Source organism: Papio anubis, chromosome 14 (assembly GCF_008728515.1).
Source record: "Papio anubis isolate 15944 chromosome 14, Panubis1.0, whole genome shotgun sequence".
Taxonomy (NCBI): Eukaryota; Metazoa; Chordata; class Mammalia; order Primates; family Cercopithecidae; genus Papio; species Papio anubis.
Window position 1 is genome coordinate 46,409,894 of NC_044989.1, and position 12,144 is coordinate 46,422,037.

Consider the following 12,144-nt stretch of genomic DNA (forward strand, 5'->3'; position numbering starts at 1 on the left):
TGCAGGGACCCCCAGCTGATCCCCATGGTTAGTTCATGAGGGACAGGGGTAGATGCTTCTTTCTTTCACAGCAGGGTCTGATTAATATGAATATGGGTGCATAGCAGGGCTTCCATATATACCTACTGACTTAGATCTATGAAACCACAGCAGTTAATATATTCCTGGGGTTACGGAAGTTCCTCCCTCTTGCTGAAGAAAGCGGAGGTGCCATTAGGGGCTGACTAACGTGAGAGAGAGCCCCTGGACTCAGATGGGTTTCAAGAAATGCAAGCTTCTTTCAGGACTTTTTTTCTGGAGATTTCCCTAAGATATGCACATACCTTCAACTCAAGAAGATTATATTGGGGTGAGTGGCATATTGACAATATGATTCTGGCCTATCTTGCAGGGATTTGAAACTGGACAACATCCTTCTGGATGCAGAAGGTCACTGTAAGCTGGCTGACTTTGGGATGTGCAAGGAAGGGATTCTGAATGGTGTGACAACCACCACCTTCTGTGGGACTCCTGACTACATAGCTCCCGAGGTAAGACCTGTGTGCAAAGGTTCACCTCCTCCTGGTGCCAGGACCGAGGCAGGGGTCCAAACCCATGTACTGGGGTCATCTAGTGGTACTGGGGGAAGGCTGTGGAAAACCAGGATGGATTCTAGGGAGGAGGGAGAAAAGAGAAGGTAAGAAGTTTGCTGATTGATGTCTGTCAAGAAGTCCTAGTGTTGGGGAGATGATGAGTGAAATGAGAGTAACAGGCTATTTCCCAAACCTGGGCAAGTTCTCATTGAACATTTCTTCCCATCCTAGTCCAGAACCACCAATAAATCTTTGACCAAGAGAAATTTGTTGACTTTTATTATTGTTTTCATGTCTTTAAAATCAGAATAGGGTGGGCACAGTGACTCACGTCTGTAATCCAGCACTTTGGGAGGCCAAGGCAGGCAGATCACTTGAGTCCAGGAGTTCAAGACCAGCCTGGGCAACATGGTGAAACTCTGTCTATACAAAAAATACAATAATTAGTCTGGCATAGTGGTGCAAACCTGTAGTCCCAGCTACTCGGGAGGCTGAGGTGAAAGGATCAATTGAGCCCAGAAGGTTGAGGCTATAGTGAGCCATAATTGCACCATTGCTCTCCAGCCTGGGTGACAGAGCAAGACCCTGTCTCAATTAAAAAAAAAAAAAAAAGTAAAAAATAAAATCAGAATAAAGGAGCATCACTAATCACGGGAGCACTTCACTTTATCAGCTATAATTTACTAACAGTAAAACCAGGAACTGTTTGCCATTTCCCGCATAGTGGCAGCTGTACACTGTGGGTACGCAGGATGGAGCAGGAAGAGGAGAGTGACTGCGCCTCATTGTATACAGATATCAGAGATATTCACTGTGGCCCATTCCAATAGGTCGCCTTTCGTGAAAGTTGTTTGGGATGTTTTGCTCGGCATGAAGTGTTTGTTTGCCTTATTCCTGCCCAAACTGAGAGATACCTGGTGTGATATGATTCAGGTTTAATCACAGACAATCAAAATGATCTTCATGGTTCTGAGACATGTAAGATAGGAAAGAAGTACCAATCCCCACTAACATCGCCCATGGCGGATCAGATAGGTATTAGCCCATTCAGAGCTCATTTCTTTCAGTGGGCATTGTTAGAGCACCTGCTAGGCACAAAGCAATGTGGGGATAAAGAAATCACTGAGACACTTGTCCTGTTCTAAAGAAACTTTTGGTCTAAAGGGAGTGACAGATAAGTAAACAACTAATTAAGCAGAATAAATAGGCACATAAAACAAGATGGTATCCTCAGGGATCAGGAAAGGCTTCTTGGAGCACCTGGTGGATGAATTGAGTTGTAAAGAATGAGGATTTCCTTTGACGGAAGGGGTGGGGAGGGCATTCCTGAAAACAACAGGACTGGAACGGGGGCAGGACAGGAAAGGAGGTTCAATGTCCCTGGGCCCTGGATCCTTTGAGGGTAGGGTCTGTGTTTCTAATCTGGGTACTGCCAGGATCCAGCACACAAATCAGGCTCTTATAGAAAGGTTTGTTAAAAAATGAGAACTTATGACATTCCACCATGAGCAAAGGCCAAGGGACAAAAACATCTTGGGCTTTTCCAGGACAGTTAAAAAGTGTAGCTAGATCATAGGGTTTCCTGGTACTCATTGTAATGAATGAGATTGGGATAAAGACCCAAGGAATGTGGCTTTGATCCTGTAGTATCTGTGGACCCACTCAGGGTTCCAGTGGAGGAGGGTCCTAGTCAGATGTATCCCAGGAAGAAGGCAGGCCACAGCCATGCAGATCAGAAGGCAGGGAGTGAGGGACTGACGGTCAGGAGGCTTCACAGACCAGACAAGACAGGGGAGGCCTGAGGAACATCTCGAAGTGAAGGTGATGAGTAATAGGTGGTTTCCCTTTAGAACCTTTATCTTCTAAGAGATCTGAAGAGTAGGGATTTCAGTCTCTCTGCGAGTGTATTCCCTTAGCAAGAACACTAGGAATTCAACCTTCAAGGAGCAATAAATGAAAGTGAGAGCTTTCAACAGGGAACTGCTTTTCTCATCTTCTTCATTCATTCTTCATTGTCAGAATACTCAGTTCCAGTTCCTCTGTAAGTTGATTCCAGAGTCTAACAGTTGACAGCCCATGGTATAGTTAAGGACCCAACCCAAGACAGAACGTTCACTTTATGATGAACAAAACAGCCACTCAGCTTTCATGAAAAGCAATCCATTGATGAGACTCACAATGAACAACTCTGATCTCTGTTCACAATGAAGTACAGACACTCCTCCTTCCTGCTTTAGCCTTTGTGCCCACTATGCAGAAACATCTCTGCACTGGCAATGACAATCCCTGGTCTTGCTGTAGGCAAATTACAGCTGATAAAGGTATTGCTGCCTTCATCGAGGGCTACTGGGAAGATTAAATGAGATTATGCCTCTAAAGCATTAGCCCAGTGCCCAGCCCACAGGGAGTGCTGGCTAAATGGTGGCTTCATTGTTATCATCATTGTTGGGTTGTGTGATGGGATCGGAAACACAATCCTGAGAATTGAGTCTTGAGTCCAGACTTGTCCACAAATGCACACATGTGACCTTGATGAAGTCACAAAATATTTTTGAGTCTCAGGTTTCTCATCTTTCAAAGGAGCCATAACTCCTGCCCTACCTACCTCATCAAGCTGCTTTGAGAATCTGAGATTAGAGCATGGAAATGCTTGAGAAAGCAGAAGCCTCTATTCAAATGGGAGAGGTGATAAGCTGCTGAGCTAACCTCAAAACCAGAGACACCTTCGGAGGCAGGAGCTCTGCCCCAAGGCTTCTCTTCCTACCACATGGTATGCCCCGTGGCAGCCCCTCTGCTTTCTCCACTCCTAGCCCCTGCTCCCCAGGAAGTGGCCACCAGCCTTTGGTAATGGCATCATCAGGCCCAATGCCTTCTCCCTTCTCCCCAGCTCTGACGCACTTGAGGGGTTGGCTGCCACTCCAGGTGCCTTCCCATGGCATGGAAGCCTTGCCCTTCTGCCCAGATCCATTGCCGACAGTTAAGTAGGAAGCAGATAATTAGAGCCAAGCCTAAAAGGAATCTTACAAAAGATGCCACCCAAAACGAGAAGGCTGTGGAAGGGGCCTAGAGCGGGGTGGCAGGGTGGCTCTGCAGTTTCCACAGCACCATCCAGTCTCAGCACACACAAGCCACCTTCTCCCCACCCCTTGAAGGCACAGAACCCAGCTGCCTCCCTCTGAGAAGCTGGAGGGCAGCCACTGTAGCACCCAGTGTGCCCTGAGCCCGGGAGAGAAGGGAGCATGCCCGGTAGATACACACAGTGGCCATGCATGCTAGCTGGTCACAAAATGTTGACTGTCTCCTGGTGATAGAACAGGCTGGCCACAGCAGTGGGCTCAGGAGCATGTTACAGCTCCTACCCTCTGGTACCTTTTAGTTGCACTGGGGAGACAGTTGGCCATGAAAAAATAACTAACAACGCAGTGGTATGTGGAAAGTGAGAAAGTGCCTGCAACTCGTAGGGACAGGCAGGGGTCTTAAGTTGGGCGCTGTGTCTTTCCAGGGTGAGGGAGGAGTTGGCATTGGCTTTGGAGCACAGAAGAATCGCTGGCTCCTCCGGACAGTGGAGCCCATGGCTCTGACCTTACAGCTCGAGGAACACTAACCACTGGGCTTAGACCAAAGGTATTAGCTAAAAAGATTACCAGACCCAAGTAATGTAGAGTTGGCTGCATTTGCTCACATTCCTTTTCATTCCAAATTCAGAAGATTCCTAAACTGTGAGTGTTTTAACTGTTTCTAAATGTTTCTTCTATCCAAATCTGTCTAGTTAATCCTAAGCAATTTGTAATCTCTAGAAGGGTATTTTGAGTAGACCACAGAAAGTCCAGATACTTGAATTCAGCCTCCTCTTCCCTGGCCACCATGAAATCTGAGAACTAAATTGGAGCCTTGTCCCCAGCCTGAGACATTATCTGCCCAAGGTGTCCTATGGGCTGGAATGATGAGGCATGAACTTTACCTTGTTTTTCAGGGTCCTCAAAGTGTTCCCCCTTTCAGGACATGCACACCAACCTTATTTCTCCTTCACTTTTTGAAATTCTTTATAGAATTATGGACCTGGATAGGCCATCTCATCCACCCTCCTGTTCTGGGCAGAGCCATGCCTAATCCTACTCTAATAAGAAGAGAAAATAATTGTGGAATGGGAATATCACTTCATGATCTCTTCCTTGTAGAGGGGACAGCTCAGCATTTATTTTTCCTCTGAGCCAAACACATCATTGACCTGCTACATATTTTATTTGTATATGTTATATTTTAAAGGCATACTGTAAAATACAAAGCTCTCTATAGCTGAAAGGTGATATTAAATTCTAGTCTTTTCTATTGGATCTCGTCTCCATATATATATGATATATATATATGAATATATATGTGTGTGTGTATATATATACACATCATTGACTTGCTACATATTTATATGTGTGTGTGTATCATGTATTTATGACATATGTGTATGGAGAGCAGACCAAATAGAATAGCCAATCAGAAAAGATCCCTTTTTTTTTTTTTTTTTTTTGGAGATAGGGTCTCACTCTGTTACCCAGGCTGAAGTGCAGTAGCGTGATTATGACTCACTACAGCCTTAACCTCCCGGACTCAAGTGATTTTTTCCACCTCAGCCTTCTGAGTAGGTGAGACTACAGACATACCACCATGCCCAGCTAATTTTTTTTTTTTTTTTTTTTTAAGAGACAGGGTCTTACCATATTGCCCAAGCTGGTCTCGAATTCCTGGACTCAAGTGATCCTCCCACCTCAGCCTCCCAAAGTGCTAGGATTACAGGTGTGAGCCACTGCGCCCAGCCAGAAAAGATGTCTTGTATTCAGTAGCATCATGTCATACATGCATTTAATCTGAGTGAATTTGACTCTACACCTTTAGAGGAAAAAAGAGAGACAGAGAGCATAGATAAGACAAGTGACTGTTGTCAAAGGCAAAATGTACCAATCAAGGAGATGGTTTGATTCTGGCTATTACAATAGGGGGTTCATTAGTGAAGGTGGCCCCAAAGGAAAGGAAGGGGGCCTAAGGTTTTGTAGAGGCAAAGTGGGGGATTCCTCAGTGTATCTTATGGGAATCATGATGAACAATAGAGATGGATTTTTTCTTAGAATATGCAAGAGTATAGTAGTCCTTTATAGGTAGACTGTGACAGGGTGGGGAGACTTATTCATTGCAGTTTCCTCTCCAGAAGCACAGGGCTCAGGTAAATTCAGTGTCGCACCATGTAAAGAAGACCTCTGCTCACCTTTCCACTCAGGCAGTGAGCTGTGCCCTGCACTGTGTGTGAGATGGGAGATGTGACCTCGCTGCACTCTGAGTCACTTATAGCTCGCTCGTTCTCTCAGTCTGCATTGTGCTCCCCTGACCCTGATTTTAGTGTCAAAATGTGCAGTTTTTTCAAATGTGGCCCTCATGCCAGTCAGGAACTTTCTCTGGTGCTCATGTTCCCATTGGAAGACAGACTGTCGATATTGACTTTGGAAAGACGATAGCCGGCCCCCAACATAGTGCCTCCAAACTCAGCTGCCACTGAATTTGCTGATTTAGAACTTCACATGGACTAGGACTCAACAGTAGGGAGGAGTGACTTAAAATTGAAGTCCTTCCCACGGGCGTTCGTAGCACGAGTGTCACTGGGGTGGGAGCCTTTGATGGTGCCTGACATTGCCGGTTTCCTGAACAGATCCTGCAGGAGTTGGAGTACGGCCCCTCCGTGGACTGGTGGGCCCTGGGGGTGCTGATGTACGAGATGATGGCTGGACAGCCTCCCTTTGAGGCCGACAACGAGGACGACCTATTTGAGTCCATCCTCCATGACGACGTGCTGTACCCGGTGTGGCTCAGCAAGGAGGCGGTCAGCATCTTGAAAGCTGTGAGTCCCTGCCCCTCACCCATGGCTGTGCTCTCCTGGGCTCCTCCCCTACACACACACACACACACACACACACATGCACACACACACACACTCCCTTCTCCCTTTCTCTGTCCAGCTTTCTCCCTCCCACTTCTGCTCATCACCATGGAATGGGAAGGACTAAGGGCAGTTGCCACTGGGAGTTCAGGCGCAGTGCAGAGGGCTGCTGCCAAGAGAATGGGGCCTGAGATGACTTGCTCTTCTGGTGGGAAAAGGAGCGCATGTCTGTGCTTCCTGAGATGAGGCACTGTTTACATCTGTGTCCTCCAGCCTTTCAGAGGGAACAGAAGCAACTCAACTTTGCTGACATCACCTCTGCCACTTCCGTCACTTCCTTACCTGTGGCCTGTCTTCATCAGGGACCTGTGAGGGAGAACAGAGAGGAGGGGAGGGAGGGTGGGCACTGCCCAACTGTGTCCATGACAGCATCGCTGTGGCTCAAGAGCCAATCAGAAAAGATCTGGTCCACTGGAAATTCATGCAGTCCCGCTGGATGTAGACACATAATACAGAGACTGACTCTGCCCTAGGAATCATCCCTCACATGGGAAAACCCCTTATGCTTTCTCAGCACAGCCATCTCTACGATGTAACAATGCTTGTACTGTGTCAGGTGAGTGATGTTACCTGTACCCTTTTGAAATCCGTGAAAGCTGAGGTGCAGGGAAGTTAAGCAAGAAGTCTGCCCAAGGTCACCCCTCTGAGCTAAGACAGGATGAGGGTGACAGCCCAGGGACCATGACTTCCAGAACTTGGCTTCTTCCATGCATCCGAATGCCCCAAAATTCAGTCGTTTGCACATTGTAGTCACAGAATTTGCTATCTTCAAGTGTCTTCTGCACTATTAGTTGCTTTTCTTGTTCTTTTAATCAACTTCCAATATTTACCTGATTATATGTATTTTACGAAGAATTTTTTTTTTTTTCTTTTTTGAGACAGAGTCTTGCTGAGATGGCCAGGCTGCATCGTAGTGGTGCTCTCTTGGCTCACTGCAACCTCCTCCTCCCGGGTTCAAGTGATTCTCCTGCCTCAGCCTCCTGAGTAGCTGGGATTACAGGCACCTGCCATCATGCCTGGCTAATTTTTGTATTTTTAGTAGTGACGGAGTTTTACCATATTGGCCAGGCTGGTCTTGAACTCCTGACCTCAGGTGATCTGCCCACCTCAGCGTCCCAAAGTGCTGGCATTACAGACATGAACCACCACGCCCAGCCTGTATTTTACAAAGAAATTTTATACCATTATCATAGGTAGAAAATCAGTATCCCTTGCCATAATGAATTAATGTAATTTTTTTTCAAGATGGATTCTTGCTCTGTGGCCCAGGCTGGAGTGCAGTGGCATGATCTCAGCTCACTGCAACTTCCGCCTCTCAGGTTCAAGAGATTCTCCTGCCTTAGCCTCCCGAGTAGCTGGGATTACAGGCACACACCACCACGCCCAGCTAATTTTTGTATTTTTAGTAGAGATGGGGTTTCGTCATGTTGGCCAGGCTGGTTCCTAACTCCTGACATCATGATCCACCCACCTCAGCTTCCCAAAGTGCTGGGATTATAGGCGTGAACTACCATGCCCTGCCTAATGTAAATTATTGTATACAAATTTTTGAAAGATCTAAAACCATTTTGTAGGTATCTGAGGATGCATGTACCATGTTTTAGAAAATTCCACATCAGAACATGTTACCCTTTTCTGTAGTTTTTTTTTCTCCTTCCTTTCCTTTTTCCCTCGCCTCATTCCTTCTTTCCCCTCTGCTCTTACTCTTCTCCCTCTCTCTTTCATTCGTTCATTCAATGAACTACTATCTATTGAGCGCTTCCAACATGCCAGGCATGGTGCTAGATGCCGAATAAGTATTGGTGAGCCCTGGTCTCTGCCTTGTGAAGTTTCCAATCCAGTGAGATTATTTGTTATTTTTAATAAATTAAAAATATATCAATATGTAGCCACAATTGGGATAAGAGAAGTGAAGGAGGCAAATAGAGTATGTTCATTCATGCATTCATTTATTAAACAAATATTTATTGAGCATCTAGTAATGACTATTTTATTCATTTATTCCATAAATATTTATTGGCAGGCATTATGCCAGGCACTGGAGATACAAAGAACACAGTCCCTGCTAACAGACTAGTGAATAAATGAACAGACAAATGACTGTATATTATACTCAATGGTAACAAGTGCAAAAAGACACATGCAGCGGCTCAGCAAATGAGGAGTAACAGGCTGCATGGGGAGCTCTTGGGTCTGGAAACGCCTATCCCATGAGGGGACACTAAGGGAAGGTTTCAGTCAGGTGGCTACTGGGGGGAAGGATGTCTGTTCAGAAGGAACAGTGAGTGCGCATGCCTTGGACTAGAAAACATCTGCCAGGGTGGACAGCCCAAAAGGAGCTCAGGGAGAGTGGGTGCAAGGAGGGTGATGGGATGGCGGTGTCTGAGTATGCAGGGCTGCTGCTGCTTCTTTTTTTTTTTGAGACTGAGTCTCACTCTGTCGCCCAGGCTGGAGTACAGTGGCGCGATCTCAGCTCACTGCAACTTCCCCCTCACCGGTTCAAGAGAGTCTCCTGCCTCAGCCTCCTGAGTAGCTGGGACTACAGGAATGCACCACCATGCCTGGCTAATTTTTGTATTTTTAGTAGAGACGGGGTTTCACCGTGTCAGCCAGGATGGTCTCGATCTCCTGACCTCGTGATCCCCTGCCTCTGCCTCCCAAATGCTGGGATTACAGGTGTGAGCCACTGCGCCTGGCCTGAGTATGCAGGGCTTCTTATGCCACCATGAGAGCTTCTATTCGATTCCCAGTGCAGGGCTAGCCCTCGGAGAACCAGGCAGGGGAGTGACCTGGCTGGTACACCTAGAAGGTAGATCTGGCTGCTGGGGAGAGCATGGTTTGGAGGGTGCCTCTCCTGCCAGCCTCCAAAGTCCTCCGCCCTTGCCCCAAGCCAGTGAGAAGGCCTCAGGGGTACTAGTCTTATTTAGGGGAACTAGTTTGTCCAACTTTCCAAATTCAATGTGTGTTCTGGGCCGGGCCTCTCACTCCGAGCTTGGTTCTTGCTACTCATGGAAATGACTTCTGTTGCACTTTTCTGCCTTGATGTCCTCACCACCCCCATTTCTCCTCGGCCCCCTGTGGCTCTTTGAAGCTTTCAGGATCCCTGCCTTGGAGCTTCCTAGCCACATTCACTGGCTCAGCCAAGCCCTTCCGTGTTAAAGCCCTCCTTGTCCTTGTCCTTGCCCTCTGGGACTGGGTCTCCTCTGGTGTTGGGCAGCAGCTTCTCCATCCCCTTTGCTACCCCTTCTCCTGTCCTCTGAGTGCCAACAGTTTCATAGATTGACTCAGTAGCATTGTCTCAGTGAGGCCTTTTTTTTTTTTTTTTTTTAACAGAAACCTAAAACTTGTCCCCTTCGCTATCCACCTTTATCCTGCTCAGTTGATCCCTAATAGCAGTTTCACTTTCTAACCCACTATATATATTATGTATTATGTTTATTGTCTGTTTTCTTCCACAAGATTGAGCTTCATGAGGGCAGGAACGTTTTCCAGCCTACTTCTCAGACGCATCCCAAGGACTGAGAACAGTGCCAAGCACATTGTAGGAGCTATGTAACTGGTGAAAAACAGAAACAGCTCTTAGCTCTCTGTTCTTCCCATTTGATCACAGATTGCAAAGTTAAATGCCTGCAGGAGCCCAGCAGGAGCCCTGGAAGGTGAACAGGACTGGGTGGGGCAGGGTAAATGGAGACCCCTGATGATCCCCTAGCAGCAATGAGGACCTCACCTCACCAGATCTGGCTTTCCAAGAGAAGCACAAAATCCAGATTTTTATGTAAAATCTCGAAACGTTAACTGATTATAACTAGTTCAATGAAACGATTATAACTAGTTCAACTGAGAGCCAAGGAAAACTTCGACCTGGGTGCCTCCTGGGTGACAGTCTTTGAGGGACCCCTGCTCTTCCCAGCTCCTTGCTGGTGTCACTCACCGGCCCCTGTTCGGCTCCTTCATGGATGGATTCTGATCACCGCCTCTCTTGTTCCTCAGGCCTGGGCCCCGGGTCCCCTGGGTACCCTGTGCTCTCCCCTGCACTGCACTCTCCCACCTCCCACCCTGCACTCAGGAAGGGGTATACCCAGCCAGACCCATCTTCCAGCCTCCAGGCCTGTGTTTCCGGTTCCCTACTCACTTCCTCCCCTCGGCTGGCCAGGGGTCCCTCACATTCAGTATACACTCAAACAGCTCTGGATGGTCCCCCTCAAATCTGCTCACTCTCAAATTCCGTGGCTCAGTAAATGGCAGCCTGTCTTCCTGTCTAAGCAGACCAGAAATGGGGTGCTATCCCTCTGTCCCCATCACAGCTAGCCAGACATCAAGTCCATTCCCCCTGCTAACCTTTTCCATCTGAGTTACCTTTCTCCATCCTCCTCCCTACTACCCCCATCAGAGCCACCACCACCTCTCCCTTGGTGAACTGCAGGACCTCCTAACTGGCAGGCGGGTGGCCCCTCTTGCCTCCTTCTCAGCTCTGTAGAGTGATCTCTTAAGAATGCAAATCTAGCCATTTCATGCCTCGTCCCCTACTTAAAACTCATCACATTGTGATTAAAGATCTTTATCTTCCACACAGCCTCCAGGGTCCTGTATCAGGCCCCGCCTCCCCCTCAGCCACTCCCCCTCATCTGCTGGGCTCTGCTGGACTATGTCCAGGGCCTATAGAATGCAAGTGTCTTTAGTGTTCCTTCTCCCCGACCACTCTCCCCCTGTGCCCTTTTTGCCTAGGTACATTCCTCCTTCAGGTCTCAGCCTAGGTGTTGCTTCTCAGGGAACGATTTGCCAAGTTCCTTGCCCATCACACTGTCAGAGCCTGCTGTGCTTCTCTCGGGGCGTTCATTACAGTCTTCGCTAATTGATTCTCTAGCAATGACATGTTTCTTCTCAGCCTCCCTTACTCTTCTACATGCCCCGTGAGGGCAGGAACCATGTCTCATCACTCACCACAGCACTTGATGCAGAATGGAGACTCGTGTGTCCAAAGGACGGAGAGGAGGGATTTTCATCGATGAGTACAGGGCACCTGCTAGGCCAGGCATTCAGCGAGACTCTCAGTATCCAAAAGGGGCTCCCAGCCTCTTCCATTCTGACTTTCCTACAGGAAAGCACTTTAGGAAGGGCACGTCACCCAGTGGGAAGGAGCATTGCTTAGGGGGACTCAGTTGTCCAACTTTTCAAATTCTGTTTTGTTCAGTTTATATATTTAGGCCTTAAATATTTCATTATTTGCTTGCTTGTTTGATCGCATGCTATTTAAAAAAACACACACACAAAGCATAAAATGGGAAACAGTGAAAGGTGTCTGTCTCATCGTTGCTTCCATCTGCCCATTTCCCACACACTCTCTACTTATGTTTTAAGGCTTTTACATATCCTTCTGGAATTCTTTAGATATATACAAGCAAATACAAATATAACTTATTTCTTTTTTCTGTATTATACAATTGTAGGAATGCTGTACACATATCTCATTTTCCTGTCAGTGGTGTATCTTGCTTTTTCCACTCAATGAGATCTTGCAACAGGCATATCTTCACTGGTTCTGCCTCTACTTATACTTTGGAGCTGCAACTCCAAATCACTGCAGAGAACTCT

The 12,144-nt window shown here is 47.2% G+C and overlaps 1 protein-coding gene across 16 annotated transcripts in view; it reads left to right on the forward strand.

Moving 5' to 3' along the window:
* PRKCE (protein kinase C epsilon) overlaps positions 1-12,144 on the forward strand; it is a 539,251-nt gene that overhangs the window by 496,583 nt on the left and 30,524 nt on the right. For all 16 annotated transcript variants that reach the window (XM_017947484.3, XM_009184138.4, XM_017947485.3 and 13 more), the window contains 2 exons: positions 392-530; positions 6,265-6,453. In XM_017947484.3, coding sequence (XP_017802973.1) covers positions 392-530; positions 6,265-6,453 — 328 coding nt within the window. The remainder of the gene's footprint in view (positions 1-391; positions 531-6,264; positions 6,454-12,144) is intronic.